This window comes from Erinaceus europaeus, chromosome 9, assembly GCF_950295315.1.
Source record: "Erinaceus europaeus chromosome 9, mEriEur2.1, whole genome shotgun sequence".
In the NCBI taxonomy this organism is placed as follows: domain Eukaryota; kingdom Metazoa; phylum Chordata; class Mammalia; order Eulipotyphla; family Erinaceidae; genus Erinaceus; species Erinaceus europaeus.
In genome coordinates this window covers 20,512,276-20,532,988 of record NC_080170.1, presented here as the reverse complement: position 1 = coordinate 20,532,988, position 20,713 = coordinate 20,512,276, and the positions used below count along the sequence as shown (strand labels likewise).

Below are 20,713 nucleotides of genomic sequence, written 5' to 3'. Positions count from 1 at the left end.
CCTATCTTGGCTCGAGATAGTCAGCTTTATACAAGCGAGCAGCCCAGGTGAGCTGTCCGCTCCCAGGCAGCCCCCAGCGCCCCTAGCACCGCTGGGCAGAGGGGCGGGGCCTATGGAAGTGGGCGGGGTCTGAGGGGCGGGGCTCCAGACCGCCTCCGGCAGCTAGCGCGCCGGGCGGGAGGCGGGCACAGAGGCGGCGGCGGCGGCAGCGCGGGCCAAGCGGCGCGGGGATTGGCTGCGGCGCCGGCGACGTCAGGCTGCGCGGCCCGAGCGGCCGCCCGGCTCGGCGCGGCTCAGTCGAGAGAGAGTCTCGCCTTGTGGAGCAGTTCTGGGCCCCCAGCCTCCAGCCTCAGCCGGGCCGCGCCGCTAGACCTGGGACGCGCCTCCGCGCCTGCCGCCGCCGCCTCCGCCCGGCCGCCCCCGCCCCGGCCCCGCCATGACGAAGAAGGAGAAGAAGTCCTTCCAGCAGAGCCTGGCCGAGTGGAAGCTCTTCGTGTACAACCCGACCACCGGGGAGTTCCTGGGGCGCACCGCCAAGAGCTGGGGTGAGCGCGGCCGTTGGTCGGGGCGAGGGGGTGCGGGGTGGGGCCGGCGGTGGTCCCCGCGAGGGCGGCCGGGCGGGCGGGGCCCCATTCATTGCGGGGCCGGGCGGGCGGCGCTCGCGGGGAGCCTCCCACCGGGCCGCGCCGCAGCGAGCGGAGCCGAGCCGGTCGCCCCCGCCGGGCGCACGTGCTGGCCGAGCGGCGCCGGAAGCCGCGGCCCGGGGCGGCGGGGGTCGGGGCCTCCCTCCTTGCGGGGCTCGCGCCGGCCTCCCTGCCTCCCTGCCGGCCGGCCTCCCTCCTTTGTGCCGCCCGCCGTCCGGGAAGCGGCCCGCCCGCCCCGCCCGCAGAGCAGCGGAAATTTCCAGCCGGCCGCCCCGTGACTCGTCCTCGCGGCCGGGCGGCGTGGGGGGCCGGTGGGTGTGCGGGGCGCGGCGCGGCGCGGCGCGGGGACCTGCCCCCCTGCTCGGGCTCCTCTTTGTGCTCGCGGACAGGCGCACCGACCTCCCGGGGCCGCTGCCGCCGGCGGGGCCAGCTTTTGGGGGGTGGTGCATGGAGGGGGGTGCTTTCCACAGACCATCTTGGTGTCGGGATGAGCGCCCAGGCCTTTTCCTTTGAAGTGCACCCATTTTCTGTCCCCCTATTTTTTTTCCTTTCCTTTTTTTTTTTTCTTTTGGAGGGGGGTACCTGTTAACAGTGACTTAGCCCAGAACCCTGCTCAACTCTGGTTTATGGGGGGGGAGCGGGGGATTGAACCCGGGACTTGGCAGCCTCAGACTGGAGAGTCTCTTTGTATAACCATTATGCTATCTATCCCCCTCCCTCCGCCCAACTGTAACTTTCAAAAACAAAACAAAACATTATCTTGCCAATTGCATTTTCACGAGCCCCAAGGGATGCATTTCTGGAGTTGAGCACTCCTCTCTCTCTCTCTCTCTCTTTTTTTTTTTTTTTAATTTATTGGATACAGTCCAGACGGCCAGAAATTGAGAGGGAAAGAGGTGTGGGGGTGGTAGACACCTGCAGCCCTGCTTCACCACTCGCAAAGCTTTTCCTCTGCAGGTGGGGACTAAGGGGCTCGAACCTGGGTCCTTGTCGTTGTAACATATGCGCTCAACCAGGCGCTCAACCAGGCGCACCGCCACCCGGCCCCTAGCTGAGCACTTTGCAAAGGAGACCAGCTCCCCGGCCTGGGTAGGGGGGGGACTTGAAAGCAGCATTGGGGTTAGGGTTTTGTTTGTTTATTTTGTCTGTTTTGTTTAGTCCGGTTCCCCCTTTTAAGACCAGATGAATGAGATCCCGAGAGGTGGTTTTTCTTTCTTTCTTCCTTTCTTTTCTTTTTTTTTTTTTTGCTTTGTGCAAAATTACATATCTGCCGAGCCAAGAAGAGAGAGTGCCCGATCAGCCTTTCATCCCCAGCCAGAGGTTGTGTTGCTCCTTCCCAGATACCCTTCCTGGCTGTGGGAATCGCCTGAGGTTTTCGTGGAAATATCTTTGGGGAACCCACCCGTGGGATGGGGAAATGGCCTTCACTTCTCATCCAGAGCTGAGTGGCAGGAGGTGAAGAGTGTCATTTCTGGAGACATTTCTGACTTTTTGCCACCTTTCCCGGGTGCCTTCTCTTTTTCCAGTGACACCTGCACTTGTTTTTGATGATGCTTCTTACTGAGATACCTTATCTGACTTTCACATTATTCAGTGGTGGGGCAGAGATTCTATGGTTAAATGCATTGAAATCACCAGTGCCAGAATTATCAGACTTAGAGCAAGATAGTGGCAGTAGAAATGGTACAAGGGACATTGGGATTAGTTTTTAAAGGGATTAGGTGAGATCTGTTTTTCAAAATGGAGAAGTATTCCTTTTATCAGAGAGTCATAAATTTTGGTATAAAATTGTGAATGTAGGAGTAAATGCCAGGGATGGGGAAGTAGTTTAACTCCCAGAGCTGGGGACTTGCCTGCCTGAGTCTCCTCACTAGATCTCTGACAGGGGTGGGGCTCCGGCTTCTCTCTTAGCTCATATGAAATGAAGTAACAGTGGCATATGCAGGTGAAAATTGTACATGATCCTTTTAAAACATGAGGGCCTTCCTCCAGGTAAATGTGGGGTGGTTATTTCTGGTGGCTGTGAAACCCTCATTCGCCAGAGCCTGGAGTTCTGCCTGGAGGAAGGGACGACTATTTTTTGTGTCCTCACCATTCCAGATTCAGTTTTCAGATAGAAAGGCTGGGGGGGGGGGGGGGGGTTGTGTGCACATGTTTCAGGGTCACCACAACACTGAAGCTTCTTCCGCTGCAGTGGGGGCCAGGCTTGCACCTGAACCTGGGTCACTGCCCTGGTGAAGCAGGCACACTGACTGTCCAGGTAAGCTACTTTGCCAGCCCCGTAGACAGCTTTCACATTGTGCAGAGACTCCTGACATCAGAGGTGCTTGCCAGTCCCTAATCCCCCCACCATGGCACCTCCCATGTGCAACCTGGGCTGTGCACATAGCAATACACATGCCCTGCCCTTTCAGCTAGACACCTCCCTGTTTGTGTATTTTATTATTATTATTATTTTATTTATTTTTATCAGAGCACTGCTCAGCTCTGGCTTATGGTGGTACTGGGGATTGAACCTGGGGCCTTGGATTCTCAGGAATGCAGGTATTTTGCATAACAAGGTTTCATTGCTTTGGGTTGATTTTATTTTCAGAGAGAGGGAAAAAGCACCAAAGCTTCCTCCACCTTGTGGCTGATGATGCAAATAATCACCCTACACGCACTTAATACAACTAGAGGGAATGTAATAGCAAGCTAGTCTCCCACCCTTGAAACCAAAAGTAGTAGAATAACAAAAGCAGTTTACATGACCTAGTGAGATTATTCTGAAGAGTTTTTCATGGAGCTTTTCTGTACTTTATGTATACAAGTTCCATGTAAAATGCACCCTTCTGTGGTACACAGCCCCCAAAAATTGAAAGTTATTAATCTCGTCCAGTGTCTTCATTTCATAGATGAAAACCCCTCTGATCTGATTGTCAAAGCTCAGGGATAGGATACTTGGACATACATTTATTTATTATCTTAATTATTATTTTCTATTTTACTTATTAATGAGAGGGGTAGGAGAGAGAAGGAAAGAACTAAACATCAGTCTGGTACATAGGCTGCTGGGGATCGAACTCGGGACCTCACATTTGAGAGTCCAATGCTTTATCTACTGCGCCACCTCCTAGACCACAATTATTATTATTTTTACCAGAGCAATGCCCAGCTCTGACACGGTAGTGCATGGGATTGAACCTGGGGCTAGGAACCTCAGCATGAAAATCTTCCATAAGCATTATACTATCGCCCCTGAACAGATACTTATTAGACCTTTAGCCCCCTCCAAAGGTAGGCTTTTTTTTTTTTAATTGTAGCATGATATGATGTCATTTAATGACATCTGCCTGAGGACGTCTCTGGAGTTGCTTATCTTTGGTTATCTGACAGTAACTGCTTGTTAACATTGTGAGAACGAGACAGGAGATGAGGCTTCAACTTTTGGTATCTGTCGGAGAGAAGGCAAGTGTGTTCAGTCTTCCCGGTTTCCTGTATTTTTGTAAAGTTTTTGTTTTTGTTTTAATCTTGCAGAGTGTGACATGTTAGGAAGACTTCCCCAAACTGTGCACCATTGGGAAGATGGTAGAGCGTGGCCGTTCCCCTGTGTAGGCTGTTAAGTGAAGGCCCACGGTGAGTGGCCATGTTGGCAGCACAGAGCTGTCACCTAGAGGGACACAGTAGGCTTTGCCTGGGCTGGTGGAGGGCTGTGTTGTCTGCATAGGATTGTGATTCTGGAAGTAGGTGCTTTACTCTTATTAAAGAGCAAACTCCAAAAGTAATTTAACTTTTTTTTTTTTTAAAAGAATGTATTAATGAGAAAGATAGGAGGAAAAAGAACCAGACATCACTCTGGCACATGTGCTGCCGGGGATTGATCTTGGGAACTCATGGTTGAGAATCCAATGCTTTATCCACTGCACCACCTCCTGGACCACATTAATTTTTTTTTTAAATAGCTTTTTGACAATGTATCGATAGAATGAGTTATGTTAAACTAGACTTTAAAACTCCTCTCTTGCTACTGGGGAAGCAGTTCAGCAGGCAGATTCCATGCAGGCTTGATCACCGGATGTCACGCCAGAGTAGTGTTCTGATCTCTTCATCTGTCTTCTTTCATAAAAGAAAATTATTTTAGCAGTAATAATTTATCACCTCTACAGAGCTTGTCAGAACCTGTACCTGTTCTGGTAGCTAAAGCTGCTGTCTCTGTTGAGACTCTTGAGTTTGCATTTTTCTTCACAGGAACCTCTTCATCAAAGCCTCTGTCGACCCTAGCCGCTGTTGAGCTGCATGTTTGCACACTTTGTAATGTCTCTGCTTTGATTTTCCTCCTGTCATCATCTCTCCTGTCCCGCACGGTTCATTCTCTCACCCGTTCTGGGCCTGCCTTCAAGTTGGCCTGGCTACCAAACACCGAATACCATCTTCTGTCCCAGCAGTCAGATGGCTTTATATAGTGTTCTGCTTTTTCACTAGAGTCTGAGCCTTCTCATCTTTCATTTCCTAACCTCAGTCCCATTGCTTGACACTTAGTAAGAATGTAATAAAAGATGACGGAATGAAGAGTGTTAGGAAATGTTCCTGCTGCCACCAGTCTCTCTGTACCATTGTCTTTCGTGCCTCTAGTTTGGGTGCCCAGTGTTAGGAGTTGTTCTGTCACAGCATGGTGGATTTTTAGGGAAGCCCCGTGTTCACAATCTTCCTTTTTCTCATCAGGAGACTCGGCTGAGTTTGTGACATACCACGCTTGTCCATCTGCTGAAGCTCCAAGATGCAGACTCTTGTTTCATGCTTTGCTATTCTTAAGAGAATCTCAAAGGGTTTTTCCTTTTTAATAGGTTAGTGTCCTCCTCTTCCCACAAGATGTCATTACTATCGTTCCTGAGAAAAAATGGTTTATCTTAACAACCTTTCTTATCTGTCTAAACTTTGCAACTGAATCATTTATGGGCTAGTTCTTAGGTGACTTACACTTCATATTTTGCTGATGGGCATGGCAAGATTTGACTTTGGAACTGACCCTTGTCCAAGCCATGGTGCTTTTCTTTTGGTGTTTTCTGTCAGAACCCTTGGCAATATGACCTTTATAATATATGCTTAGGCTCTACACTTTTTTTTTTAAATCAGTCTTTCTGTCTTGCTCAGTTCTGGCTTATGGTGGTGCAGGGGATTGAACCAGGGACTTCAGAGCCTCCGGCATAACCATTAAGTTACTTCCCTGATCCTTCCACACTTAAAAAACATTTTATTTACTGGGTAGTGACAGAAACTGAGAAGCGAGGGAGAGATAGAGGGAAAGAGCAGCTCTGCTTCACTGCTTATGAGGTCACCCCCTTTCCCTTCCCCCCATGCAGGTGGGGACCGGTGGGAGCTTGAACCTGGCTCCTTGTGCCTTGTCACAGGTGTGTTTTACTGAGTGTGCCACCACCTGGTGCCCCTTCCACACTTTTTCCTTCGTCTTGAGGGAGTTAGTTCTATATAGTGCAGTCATTGATACATGGGCACAATTTCATGACGCACTAGGGCCCCAAACTTCTGCAACTCCCTCCCCTTCCTTCCCCAGAATGCTTTGCTTTGATGCAGCGTCTACACTTCTTAAACCATTCCTTTCCTGATTTTTTCCTGTCTGGTCTTTCTTATCTTTTCCCTCCCTAAATGTCCACTCTTTGAGCTGTTGATTTCATTTTTCCAGGCAGTCTCACAAAAACAGTTGGAATATTTGCACCTATTTGCAGTGTTTTGCAAGTGTTCCTATCCTGTCATTTGGACTCTATGCCCAGCCCAATCATGCCAGGTTTACATCCATAAGATGCTTTGAATGTTTCATAACCACCGTTACAATTAATTCAGGCATTTATTTCTCATACCCTCTGACCCAAATGTGAGTATCTTGGGGGAGAGGGCTCCCTGGATGCTCATTCTCTTTCCTCCCCCTTCATAGCCCTTGGCGTTTCCACCAGCCCCCCCCCCCCCACTTTTCAGGATCCAGTGCTGTTTCATATAATTGCTGCTAAAAATATTTTTAGTTATTTTTTGATAGGACAGAGAAATTGAGAGGGAGGGGAAGACAGAGAGATACCTGCAGCCCTGTTTCACTGCTCATGAAGCTCTGTCTCTCACCCCGACCCCCCCAGGTAGAGGTTGGGGGTAGAACCTGGGTCTTTGTACATGGTAGTGACTTGTGCTCAACTGGGTGCACCACCATCCGGGTCCCTACTAAAAAAATTTTGTTAATTTCATGTGAGAGAGACCAGAGCACTACTCAGCTCTGACATAGTGGCAGTAGAACCCTTAGGGACCCTTATGGAACCTCCCACAAAAGTGTGGTGTTGACTGGAGAAACGAAGAACATCTAAACTCTTTTTTTTTTCTTATTTATTTATTTATTTATTTATTTATTTATTTATTTTTTCCCTTGACATCTAAACTCTTGATGTATCCCCAGAAAGATACAGAATATCAGTTGGAATCACTGTGACCTAAGCCAGTCAGTCTTTCTAAGGCTATAGCTTTGATCTTGTTTGGTCTGCCATGCTCTCAGAGCTTAAGCTAGTGCCACTCAGCTGGGCGCTCAGGCTTATTACAGAAGACTTGAATGAAGTGCCCATCCTTATAACCTGCCTCATCTTCCACCTGTTGCCCATGGTCACATGCCACGACCAGATGGTGTGTTCCGAGGCCCAGAGGTCTGAAATGTTCTCCCTTCTGCCCTTCACTGTCTGCTTCATAAATTCTTTCCTGTTTCACCAGCCTTTGTGATAGGCCTAGGAAAAAGGAGAACCATGGCTGAGTATCAGTGATACTTAAGATTCTAGTTCTGCATGTTGCTCTGTAACAACCTCGTTTGGATTTTTTTTTTTTCCTTAAATTTTTACAGTACAGAAATTGTGTCATTCTTGTGTCAACTACTATGTCATCTCTGGGTAAAGACTTTCTTACAAATGAAAATACACATCATCCCTGTGGTCAAGCAGTTCTACTTTTAGGTGATTACCCAGGAATTTTTGTCCACGTGTTTGTGTTTTCATTTCCACTAGGGTAATTAACCATCAGTGTTGTAGGATACTTCGACTTGATCGTATAGTTCCCTGGACTTTTGAGAACTTTGTGGAGGTGTAGTTGACATAAAGGATTTGCTGTGTGAGCGAGGTGGAGTTTCCTCCCTGGCACCACATATGCTAGACTAATAGCCCTTATCTCCTTTCTTTTTCATTAAATGTGTACATTTTCAAAGAGGGTAAGTGGGCTTCTCCGCTCAGGAGAAGGCTGACTTTCCAAGAGTAAGAGAGAAACTTATAGCACCTAAGCTTCTTTCACTGTAATGGGGGCTTGGCTTGAACTTGGCTTCACACTGACCAGGTGAGCTATTTTTCAAGCCTACGTTTTGATTTCTGACACACGCTTATACATAAGTATTTATAAGCTTAGGGTACTGTTACTCTCATCAATGATCACCTTATTCTTCAGCCCCCCCCCCCGATTTAGCTTGCTCCTTTGTGATCCAAAGTATTTATATTTATATTTTATTTATATACCCAAAGTATTTATATGTAAATACTACCTCCTCCCAGGCAAGCATGGACCTGCTTTTTTGACACTTTATCTTGGCGTGTATTTTCAGAAATCTAAAATAGATGGAGTCATGCAGTGTATACCCTCAGGGGAGGACTCTTTTCATCCAGCATAGTCACTGTGGAAAATAGTTCCTGAATAGTATCCCATTGTGTGGACATACCACAATTTCTCAGTTCATCTGTTGGTGTGCTCGCTGCTTGTTTGCTGTTTTTAGTTAATTCTGCTTTGTTGGCTTAAGATTTATTTTAATAAGAAAGAACCAGAGCATCCTCTTTTTTTTAATTGTATTTATTTATTTATTGGATAGAAACAGCCAGAAATTGAGGGGGGCTGTAAATGAGAGAGGCAGAGAGACAACTGCAATACTACCTCACCACTCGTGAAGCTTTCCCCTTGCAGGTGGGGATTGGGGGCTCGAACCCCAGTCTTTGCACGTTATACTGTGCACTCAACCAGGTACGCCACCACCTGGCCCTCAAAGCATCATTCTGGCACCTGTTATGATGCTAGTAAACAGCTTGCGTTATTTCTCTATGTATTTTAAATTTTTTTTCATTATTTATTTATTGGATAGAGACAACCAGAAATTGAGAGGAATGGGAAGATAGGGAAGGAGAGACAGATACCTGCAGCCCTGCTTCACCACTCACAAAGCTTTCCCCTTGCAATTGGGGACTGTGGGCTTGAACCCGGGTCCTTGCACATTGTAACGTGCGCTCAACTAGGTGTGCCACCACCCAGCCCCTCTATTTACGTATCTTATCAGTTAGGGAACCAGAGCAGCACTCTGGTATATGTGCTACTGGGGATCGAACTCACGTTGGAGAGTTAAACTCTGTAGGCACTGTGACACCTCCCGTGGCACTGATACTTTTTTTAGATAATGGGAGTCTTTATTATAAAGGCAGCTTGGGGCTCCAAGGAGAGCAGGTCAGATTAGGCAGGTACCACATGGAGAGGTGCTTGTGGTCTGTATGTTTCTTACTTGTGAGCTCATCTTAGCAGGTTATTTGGTAGTTCTTAGTCTTTTTATTAAAGAAGTAACTTCAATGTATTGCACCAAAGCAAAGGACTTTGGAGAGGGAGGAGGGAATGGAGAGTAAGCAAACTGGGGGAGGTGGGCTATTACATAATGAAATTGTATGCACATGCCAGTGATTGCACTGTAAAGAGCATTAACCCCCTCAAATTAAAAAAAAAAAAAAAAAAAAAAAAGAAAGAACTTATTTAAAATGAGTCAAGAAAAGATGCTTTCCAACATTAACCACAGGGGAGAAGGAAACTAGGTCAGCAATGTACCTCTTCACTAGAACGACTCTGTCAAAAGACTGGGCTGTGGAGACAGCATGATGGCTATGCAGAAAGACCTGCTGGCCTGCTCTGAAGTCCCAGGCTCCAGGGGGCCGGGTGGTGGTGCACCTGGTTGAGTGCACATGTTACAGTGCACAAGGACCCAGGTTCGAACCTCCGGTCCCCAGCTGCAGGGGGAAAGCTTTGAGAGTGGTGAAGCAGGGTGTCTTTCTCCATCTTCCCTCTTGACCTCTGGCTTTCTCTATCCAATAGAGGTTTTTTTTTTTTGTTTGTTTGTTTTTTAAAAAAACCCTCAGGTTATGTATGTATTTAAAGACAATGAGAAGGCTGGGGAGGTAGGATAATTGCTATGCAAATGACTTTCATGCTCGAGGCTCCCGGTCCTCCAGGCTCAGTCCCCAGCACCCCACTAGCCAGGGGTAAGCAATGCTCTGGTTAAAAGACAATAAGTCCAACAATAGCAGTAACCACAACAAAGGCAACAAAATGGGAAAATAGAGCCTTCAGGAGCAGTGGATCTGTAGTGCCCCAGTGATAACCCTGAAGGCAATTAAAAAAAAAGATGATAAGAAATGTTAAGGATGGGGAGAAATTAAAATCCCTGCTTGTGGGAACGTGCATGGTGCGACTGCTCTGGAAGACAGTCTGGCCTCACTCAGAAGGCTATAGCCAAAAAGTCACCACGTGATCTAGCGTCCACGCAGGAGTGGGTGGAATGTGAACTACCCTTAATAAAAAGTCCCTTTAAATAATTGAACAATATACATCAACCTGAGAGGTGGTGCAGCTTAATGAAGCACATGTGAACACTGCGCATTGAAGCTTACTTGAACTAATAGGTTAGATTAAAAAAACAAGTAAACAAAACCCATTGTGCTGGGGTCATGCCGAGCCCTGACTCCAGAGAGAAGGCAGAGAAACACTTCCTAGACCACACCACCCTTCATGTGTTCTGTTTAATAAACCATAGTCCTCAGGTAGTGCTTTCTTGAGTTGTGTGACTTACTCCAGCACAGTTATCAGATCTGAAGGGTCACAGGGACCTCCTAGCTAGGCAGCCAGTTGAGAGCTGCTCCAGTGAGCACTTCTTGGGGAAAACTGATGCTGGGCTAGTCAGTGTCTGTGCTCCTCCCAGTGGCTGATGTCAGCTGAATTGTTGGATACCTAGTTGGGCTGAAGAGAGTGGCTGGACAGGGCCAGTTCTTTCTTTTCGGGATGGCATAAGGTGGGCCCCAGCCAGATTTCTTACTGCTTGGTTTCTTGTATAGTGCTCACATAATCAAACCTGATCTGTTGAATCTTGGGGAGTAAACCACAACTGTTTGGGATAAGCACTGCTGCTAAGTTTGGCCTGAAAGGCTCAGTTGTTGTACAACTCCAAAATATGTTTCTAGTTTGCTGTTTCCCCCTGAGAGCTGTGGGTTGGGCTTCTGTTCTGTAATATCAGTACTCAGATACTGTTAGACCTGCTTTCAGATAGGAGGAGATCCCATCAGCAAGGTGGACAGGCAGGGCTTTGAGCCAAAGCTGCCGCCAGCATAGTCTGTGCATAGGGCCTCTCTTCTACACCACCTGTGGCTGCTCCTGTCCCACCGCCACTCCTCCCAAAACCAGAGGACAAGGATTTGAACATTGGGCTAGTTTCTTTTTCTTTCTTTCTTTTTTAAATTGTTGTTGTGGTTATTATTATTGTTGCTACTGATGTCATTGTTTTTGGATAGGACAGAGAAATGGAGAGAGGAGGAGAGAAAGATAGACACCTGCAGACCTGCTTCACCGCCTGTGAAGCGACTTCCCTGCAGGTGGGGAGCCGGGGGCTCGAACCAGAATCCTTCCTCTGGTCCTTGTGCTTTGTGCCACGTGCGCTTAACCCACCGTGCTACCGCCCAACCCCTGGGGCTTGTTTTCTTATTAACTAGAGAGGAGCAGGGGTTGATTGGGGGTCTCCTGCATGCATGTCTGAGTTGCTACCTGAAGAGCAACCTCCAGGGCTATGGCAGGTTTGTAAGGTGGAATGTTGGCTGAATTAATAGCACGGAAGCAGACACAGCACCTGCAGCACAACTGCTGTCCTAGGGGCCCCACGGCGTGGTCCGGGTCAGTGTGTCAAGTCTGCCAGCAAACAGCGTCCATTACCAAATTGCTGATTTATCCCAATTTTAAGAGGAACAAGTTACCACTTTTGTTTTTTAGTTTGATATATATGGTTCATTTATTTTTCAGTTGATCTTTATTTTATTTTTTAAATATTTTATTTATTTATTAATGAGAAAGATAGGAGTAGAGGGAGAAAGAACCAAACATCACTCTGGTACATGTGCTGCCAGGGATTCAACTCAGAGGACCCCATGCTTAAGAGTCCAATGCTTTATCCACTGTGCTATATCTCCTGGACCGCATGATCTTTATTTTATTGAGAGAGGTATAGGAAAAAAAGGCCAGAGCACTGCTCAGCTCTAGTTTATAGTGGTGCTGGGGACTGAACCTAGGACCTGAGAGCCTCAGGCATGAGTCTTTTGCATAACCATTATGCTGTCTCCCCAGCCCAATATATATATATATATAATTTCCTCCTTAACAGTAGATACAAGGTTCAGTTGGTGTTTGCTGCCCTTTGAGTAACCTTTCATGTATAATACTTATAAGTAAGATTGATTTCAAATATCAGGTTCAGATCTTGCCAGAAGATTAACAAAAGACCCGAGCGATGGTGTGGCCAGTAGCATTCAGGACATGCAAGCACAAGGGACCCCACTTTCTACACGGTCCCTGCAAGTTTGTTCCCAGCACCAAGGCTTGTTCTCTTTCACTTTGACCTAGAGTAACACTTCTTACATGTCAGTTGTGTCTTAGCTTTTACTTACTGGTTTTTTGGAGGGAAAGCTTCAGGGGTAAAAAAAAAAAAAATAAATCATTCATTGTTTTTCTATGCTCTGCATATTCAGAGTTGACTTACTGGCCACTGTACATAGTATTAAATTGGTATGATTTAATTTGCATGTCAGAACTTTCTATAGGTTTAATACTTTATCATTATATAGTAATAGTTTTTTAGAAAGCAGTTTTTGCAGACAGCTTGTTCATGCCTGGCATATTTTACTTGCTTTATAAGTATCTTATGCATTTCATTTACATTATTTTTCCTAGAAGTTTAAAATCAGATTTTGGAAATGGTATAACATTAAAACACTGCTAAATAGTTGCCCCTCCCCCTGCCAGCCTCTGAGGTGAAAGTCATTTGAATAATAATCATTATGCCGTCTCTCCAGCCCAGTAGTTAAATTCTGAATACATTTCAGACTTCTCCAGTTTCATATCTGGTGCATCAGTCCACATACTGCTTAGCAGCCTCAGCCACACTCATTATAGCAGCTTCAGCCACACTCATTATATTTGTGGATTTGTCAGTGCTGCTGAATATTCACTCATCAGTTCCTACAGGCACCTATTGATAGATTTCTAAACTAGCCTGCTGGTGTTTGTGTGTGTTTGTGTGTGTGTGTGTGTCCCCGTGTGTCCGTCCCGTCCATCTGTCCTTCTACTTAATTTAACACTTCTTTGAGATTGGTCTGTCTTTTCTCTTTCTGCAACAGGATCTACAGTATGTGGTAGAAAGGTGATGCTGTCTGAAGGTGTCATGCTGTCCTTTCTTCCTTCTGTCCTCTCACTTCCTATTTTGGCCTTCTGGTAATCAGGGTGATGGGAATGGGAGGGGTGCAAGTCTAACTTCAGAGATTTCTCCTTGACCTTAAAGGGGTGGGGAGTGGTTACCTGGCTCACAGTTATGTCAGGGTGGCCTAGCTTTTGGTACTATCAGTTTTGGTGTCATGGAGTCTTTCAAGAATCAAAAGAATGTCTATCATTTTCTAAGACATTTATTTTCATAACGAGGCAAGGAGGGGGAAGGCCAGAGCCACTCACTGTGTCTTGTGGTGGTGCCAAGGTTTGAACCTGGTACCTCAGACATAAAAGCCTGGTGCTCTTAACACAAGGAGAAGGGTCTTTAAAACCTATGTCAGATTTCAGACTTAGAGCCCTGCTCTCTGCGCTGGGTACAGTCAAGTAAACAGTAAGATTAAAACTGAAAAATAAAGCTGTTGCTAATTCTGTTCTGGGGAATTTAATGTTCTTTACTATTCCTCTCTGGAAATTTAGCTTTCTATGCACAGTTCTATAAACATTTAAATAATTGTGGCCTTAGTAGTATATACTAACACATGATATGATGGTGACCACCTTTTGGTGTTAGAACTCTGAATATAGACATTTGAGAAAAACTCAATTGAATTGTTTTCAGAACAAACCACCGAGGGACAGACAGACCTGTTCCAGTGGACGTTGACATTGGCATCTGCCATGTGCTCTGCTATAGAGGTGGCGGGTCTCATGTATTGAATACTTTGCTCATGATTTGACTTCTGCACATTTCCTGCCTATTCTTTAGTCAGTTTGGTATTTAAACTTAAATTTATACAAATCATCGTGAAAAGTGAGTTGGTGTACTATCTTTTTTTTTTTCCTTCGGTTTGCCACTTGGAGGAATGTGTTCATATTGGGTATTTACCCATAAACACGTGCCCATGAGAGGAAACACTCCGCTTGATATGCTGCCAACTCAGTGCTCTTGACTTTCAGCTAGAGCAGGATCTGTAGAAGCAGTTTGTGCCTGAAAGTATCACAGGAGAGGAAGGGTGCTGCCTGCTGAAGTCCTCACTGCTTGGGAAATTCGTACCGTTCTGGATATGAAGACAGCTTGGCTGTGTGCATGGCGAAGCTTGGACTCTTAGCCTAAGGATTAGTTTGGTTTTTAAGCCCAGAGCCATAAGCGCGCACATGCACACGCACACCCACACACAACTGGATTTGTGTCTGCAGATTCCTCAGCTTTCTTTTCTCCACAGGTTTGATCTTGCTCTTCTACCTAGTCTTTTACGTGTTCCTGGCTGCACTCTTCACATTCACAATGTGGGCTATGCTTCAGACTCTAAATGATGAGGTTCCAAAATACCGCGACCAGATTCCTAGCCCAGGTAATTATGTTTCGATAGTCATGCTTTTTGCACGCCTGTGTTAACACCCTTCACAATTTTGTTATATTGAGGTGTCAGAAAAGCTGTGACACATTTTTGCATAGAAAAATTCTGTCTTTTCAGACACCTCAGTATATAGCTGACAGAAGGGTTCGGTGATCATTGAAAATTTTTCCTTTGGAATTAAGTTTTTCTAAAAGTTGGGTGATTAGGGGAGTCGGGTGGTAGCGCAGTGGGTTAAGTGCACATGGAATGAAGTGCAAGCGGTGAAGCAGGTCTGCAGGTGTCTTTCTCTTCCCCTCCTCTCTCCATTTCTCTCTGTCCTATCCAACAATGACTACATCAGTAACAATAATAACTACAACAACAAGGGCAACAAAAGGGAAAATTAAAAAATTGGGTGATTATACAATTGTGTGCAAGCTGCTTTGATTACCTTTTTATTTGCAGCGTAGTGTTAACTGCTGCTATTAAAATTTACAAATACCAGCAACTTTGAACACTAGAGACCAGTTAAAAAAAAAAAAAAGCACTAAGTGCAAGAAGCAGCATAAGGATCCCAGTTGGACCCCTGGCTCCCCACCTGCAGGGGAGTCACTTCACAGGTGGTGAAGCAGGTCTGTCTGTCTTTCTCTCCCCCTCTCTGTCTTCCCCTCCTCTCTCCATTTCTCTGTGTCCTATCCAACAATGATGACATCAACAACAACAGTAATAACTACAATAAAACAAGGGCAACAAAAGGGAATAAGTAAATGTTTAAAAAATTAAAACATAAAAAGTCAAGATTAAGTTGCTGAGAGAGTATAATGGTTATGCAAAAGACTTTCATGACTTGAGGCTCAAGAGCCCTAGGTTCAAACCCCCCCCACCCCACCCATGCACACACTACTAGAAACCAGAGCTGAGTTCTGGGGTCATAAATGATATATAAGGCTCCTAGGTTGTGGGTTTAACCCCCAGCACTACCATAAGCCAGAACTGGGCAGTGCCCTGGTCTTTCTCATTAAAAATAAATCAAAATATGAAAAAAGAAATGGTGGTGTTTAAAACCCTCTGCACAGCTGAATTAATAATCTAATTGTGCTTTTTGAACAAGAAGTTATATTAGAGTTGGATTCAGAGTGCTAACCAGTATGCCAGAGGAATAGGAGAGAGAAGAACCAGACATCTCTCAGGTACATGTGCTGCTGGGGATTGAACTCAGCATCTCATTCTTGAGAGACCAACGTTTTATCCACTGCCCCACCTCCTGGACCACCCTACTTACATTTCTTATAGATAAACGTGCTTATATTATAATAAACTCATGCAGTGTATTTTACACATGGTGGTTATTAATTCCCAAGCCATCATCATTAGTTATTATACCAAAGTTGGTATTCAGAAACCACATTCAGATTTTTTGATGTTTTTGTTTACCAGAGTACTGCTGAGCTCTGACTTGTGGTGGTGCTGTGGATTGAACCTGGGACCTTTGGTGTCTCTGGGTGAAAGGTTTTTTACATAACCTTTATGCTATCTGAGATCACACATACAAATTCTAAAGCAGTGTGTTCTTTATGAATATTTAGCTATAGAGTTAAACATAAGAAATCTTTCATGAAATAGTTATCTTTGTGAGTGTTCCCACATAATTGTAATTTGAGTGATAAATATGCTTGGACTCTGGTCTTCTAGATTTTTTTTTCCCCTATTAGTGGAAAATTGACAAAATTTTAAAATAATTGCTTGAGAAATGAATGTAGTAGGTACAAAATAAAACTTGGCTCTTACTAGTAAGGAATAGAACAATTAAAATTCTATTGGGAGTGGAGCGGTAGCGCAGCAGATTAAGCACATGTGGCGCAAAGCGCAAGGACTGGTGTAAAGATACCTGTTTGAACCCCCGGCTCCCCACCTGCAGGGGAGTCACTTCACAGGTGGTGAAGCAGGTCTGCAGGTGTCTATCTTTCCTCCCCTCTGTCTTCCCCTCCTCTCTTTATTTCTCTCTGTCCTATCCAACAATGATATCAGTGACGACAACAATAATAACTATAACAATAAAACAACAAGGGCAACGAGGGAATAAATAAATACTTTTGAAAAAGTAAATAAAATATATTACAGATTATAGGGAGGTTTCAGGTTGGCAGTGTTGACTATGATTTTGAAAATTAGGAATCTCATTTTAGATACTCATACTTCATAATCAGAAGTGGGAAGTTGTTAACACCAACATAACTGAACAGTTTTCCTCATATTCTACTGAGCTCTGCCTTTCATGGATGGGAGGAGGGTAGGGTAGAAGGAAATTTGCTGAAGTTAATCCCCCTCCCCTTTCTCCCCCTCTTTATAGGACTTATGGTTTACCCAAAGCCAGTTTCTGCATTGGAATATTCATTTAGTATCTCTGATTCAAGTTCATACGATGGGTACATTAAAGATCTTAAGAAATTTCTAGAACGTAAGTACCTTTGGTTTTATTATTTGATTTTATCAGCACTGCTCAGCACTGGCTTATAGCCCTGCTAAGGATTGAATTTAGGCCCTTTGTTGCCTCAGGCATGAGAATCTTTTTGCTTACTCATTACCCTCTCTCCCCAACTCAGTGCCTTTTCTTTTTGAGTAAAATAATGGTAAAAGATTTCTGTTATTTTAGAAGCTAGTAACAAATTATTTTAGAAGCATCATTGTTATTATCTTGCCTTTTTCTTTTAAACATTGTCAACAGAGAGTTTGCAAGTTGATTTTGTAACTAGCCATGAGCCTATCCTGACTTAAACTTAATGGGGAGTTGATTTGGTTTTCCTTTCTCTTCTGGACAGACTTTTCGGGGTAGAGACAGATGGAGAGACATCATGACACCGAGACTTCCCCCAGTGCCCTCGTACTCCCATGTGACCGCGCGGCTCAAACCTGGGTCGTGCACATTGCAAAGCAGGTGCCTTCCCAGGCGAGCTATCTCACCAGCCTCCTCTCTGCTCTGGAGGACATGAGAGAGTTCAGAGAAAGTGCCATTTTGTTTGTGTATGTAGAAGTGGGACCGCGCAGGTGACTTTTTTTCACTGTGATGAGAGAGTGGAGACACTAACAGTGAAGCTTCCTCCATTTCCGTAGCACTTCTCACGTGGTCCTGGGGCTCAGTCCGATCTCCCCTTCCCTGCCTCAGTTTCTCCCTTGTCTCTATCCAATTAAAAAAACAAACTTGAAGCTCTTCCCCTCCTGCTGGACTAGGTATCGGTTACTGTTAAGAGCTTTTACTGCCCAGCTCTCTTGACTCAAGGCTTTGTTTTCATCTCTTTATTTATTTTCAGTTGAATCCAGTTTGTTGTCTCTTGCCTTATTTTTGTGGTTCCTACTTATAAGTAGCTACATGAAAATATACATGAAGGAGCCAGGTGGTGGTGTACCTGGTTAAGCACACACATTACAGTGTTCACGGTTCAAGTTTCTGGTCCCTTCCTGCAGGAGGAAAATTTTCCAAGCAGGGTTGCAGGTGTCTCTGTCTCTCCCTCTCTCAATTTCTCTCTGATTCTACCCAATAATAAGTAGTAAAATAGAAAAGAATTTAAGAGAGAATAAAAATTAAGAAAGAAAAAAGAAAGAAAGAAAATATACATGAAAGTGATTCTGAGAGGTGGCACAATGGATAAAGCACTGGACTCTCAAGCATGAGGTCCCAAGTTCAGTCCCCAGCAGTACATGTACCAGAGTTCTGGTTCTTTCTCTATCTCTTCCTATCTTTCTCATTAATAAATGAATAAAATATATTTTTTAAAAATGAAAATTACATGAGATAGAGGACATTTGGGGTCTCCTATTTGTCATTCCTGAGCTCTCTCCCTGCCTCCCCCTTTTTTTATGCCGCCAGGATTATCACGGGCTCGGCACCTGTATTATGAATCCACTACTCCTGTGGCCATTTTTTCCATTTTAATTTTTTTTTTTTTTTGGTAGGAAAGAAATTGGGGGTTGGGAGGATAGAAAGATAGACACCTGCTGACCTGCTTTACTGAAGCAAACCCCCCTGCAGGTGGGGATCCTTGCATGGGTCCTGGGCTTCTATGTGCGCTTAGCCCGTTGCGTCACTTCCTGCCCCCTTATTTATTAAAGGTGTTTTTCCTATTTGTAGGACTCTTGGTTCTACTCTGGCAGCGCTGGCAGTGCTTCTAAGGTCCTGTTGCGCCCTGCACAAGGGAGTCTTTATAATCCTTTTTATTTTTTTTTTAATTTTTATATTTTCCCTTTTGTTGCCCCTTTTTTTTTTAAATTTATTGTTGTAGTTGTTGTGGTTATTGATGTTGTCATTGTTAGATAGGACAGAAGGAAATAGAGAGAGGAGAGGAGAGAAAGATAGACACCTGCAGACCTGCTTCACCACCTATGAAGCGATTCCCCTGCAGGTGGGGAGCTGGGGTCTCGAACCGGGATCCTTACGCCGGTCCCTGCACTTTGGGCCACTTGTGCTTAACCCACTGTGCTACCTACTGCCTGACTCCCTATAGTCCAATTTTTTAAAAAATATGACTCATTTATTTATTTTGGATAGAGATTAAAATTAAGAGGGAATGGGGAGGAAGGGAGAAAGACACCTGTAGCACTGCTTCAACCTTGCCCTTTGCAGATGGTAATAGGCTTGAACCTGGATCCTTGCTATGGTAATGTGTGCACTCAACCAGGAGTGCCCCTCCCTAGCCCATATAATCTAATTTTTAAAAATATATTTGTTTTATTTTTATTTTATTTTTTCCTCCTCCAGGGTTATTGCTCAGCTCAGTGCCTGCACCATGAATCCACCGCTCCTGGAGGCCATTTTTTTCCCCCTTTTGTTCCCCTGTTGTAGCTTCGTTGTGGCTATTATTATTGCCCTTGTTGACACAATTCGTTGTTGGATAGGACAGAGAGAAATGGAGAGAGGAGGGGAAGACAGAGAAGGGGAGAGAAAGATAGACACCTGCAGACCTGCTTCACCACCTGTGAAGCGACTCTCCTGCAAGTGGGGAGCCGGGGGCTCGAACCGGGATCCTTCCGCCAGTCCCTGCACTTTGCGCCACATGCGCTTAACCCACTGCGCCACCGCCCGACCCCCTATTTGTTTTATTTTAATCAGAGAAAGGGAGATGCAGAGAGAGAGATACGAACAGAGATCCCAGAGCACTGCTCAATTCTGGCTTATGGGGTGCCAGGAGTCGAACCTGGGATTTGGAGCTGCAGACAGGAAAGCCTCTTTGCATAAGTACTATGCTATCTCTCCCACCCCATAATTTAACTTTATATAGCTTTATAATGTTAATAGCCAGCTTTTTTGTATTCAGAGTAGTTTTGCTTGGAAGTAGAGACAGTCAGTATAGTACCAGGTTGGTCATCGCACTTGGAGTATATGCATCAGAAAGCCCTGTGAGAACTTGATGGTGGCCCTGAGTATCCTCTGCAGAATGGCCTTTATGATTGTACCATGAAAGAGAAAAAGAAAGGAAACAACGAAAAAGTTTGTCCTTGTCCCTAAACACCTGAATTATTTTTTACTTTTAAATGAGTGTGTTTGATATTCCTGATTTTTTTAAGCTTTTTAAAATAATATTTATTCCCATTTGTTGCCCTTGTTTTATTGTTGTAGTTGTTGTTATTGATGGTGTCATTGTTGGAAAGGACAGAGAGAAATGGAGGAGGGGAAGACAGAGGGACAGACACCTGCAGACCTGCTTCACTACTTGTGAAGCTACTCCCCTGCAGGTGGGGAGCTGGGATCCTTGTGCCACCTGTGCTTAACCTGCTGCACTACCGCCTGACTCCTGATATTCCTGTTTTTAATGATAATAACCTGAAATAAAGAGACAGCATAATGATTATGCAAAAGACTTTCAGATCTGAGACTCTTTAGTGTTAGTTCAACCACCATAGATGGTGGGGGTAGGTAGCATAATGTTTATGCAAAGAGACTCATGCCTGAGGCTCCAAGGTCTCCAGGTTCAATCCCCTGCACCACAGCTGAGCAGTGCTCTGATAAAAATAAATAAATAAAAATAAAATATAAATAAATCAATGAAATCAAACTTTGGGCAGCATTTGCTTTTTGAAATCGTGTGTGTGCTGTTTTAATTAATTCACTTGGACTAGTGTTCTTCTCACTAGTGACTAGATTCATACTTACCCCCAGTAGTGCTTGTTGAGGTATTGCTGTGCCATTTA

At 44.9% G+C, this 20,713-nt stretch overlaps 1 protein-coding gene across 1 annotated transcript in view; it reads left to right on the top strand.

Moving 5' to 3' along the window:
- The first annotated feature begins 218 nt into the window (after nt 1–218).
- The window catches only part of ATP1B3 (ATPase Na+/K+ transporting subunit beta 3), a 29,977-nt gene continuing 9,482 nt past the window's right edge, over nt 219–20,713 (top strand). Inside the window, exons 1-3 of the mRNA XM_007529933.3 lie at nt 219–545; nt 14,417–14,545; nt 16,881–16,988. Of these exons, the coding sequence (XP_007529995.1) occupies nt 437–545; nt 14,417–14,545; nt 16,881–16,988 (346 nt within the window). The 5' untranslated portion in view covers nt 219–436. The remainder of the gene's footprint in view (nt 546–14,416; nt 14,546–16,880; nt 16,989–20,713) is intronic.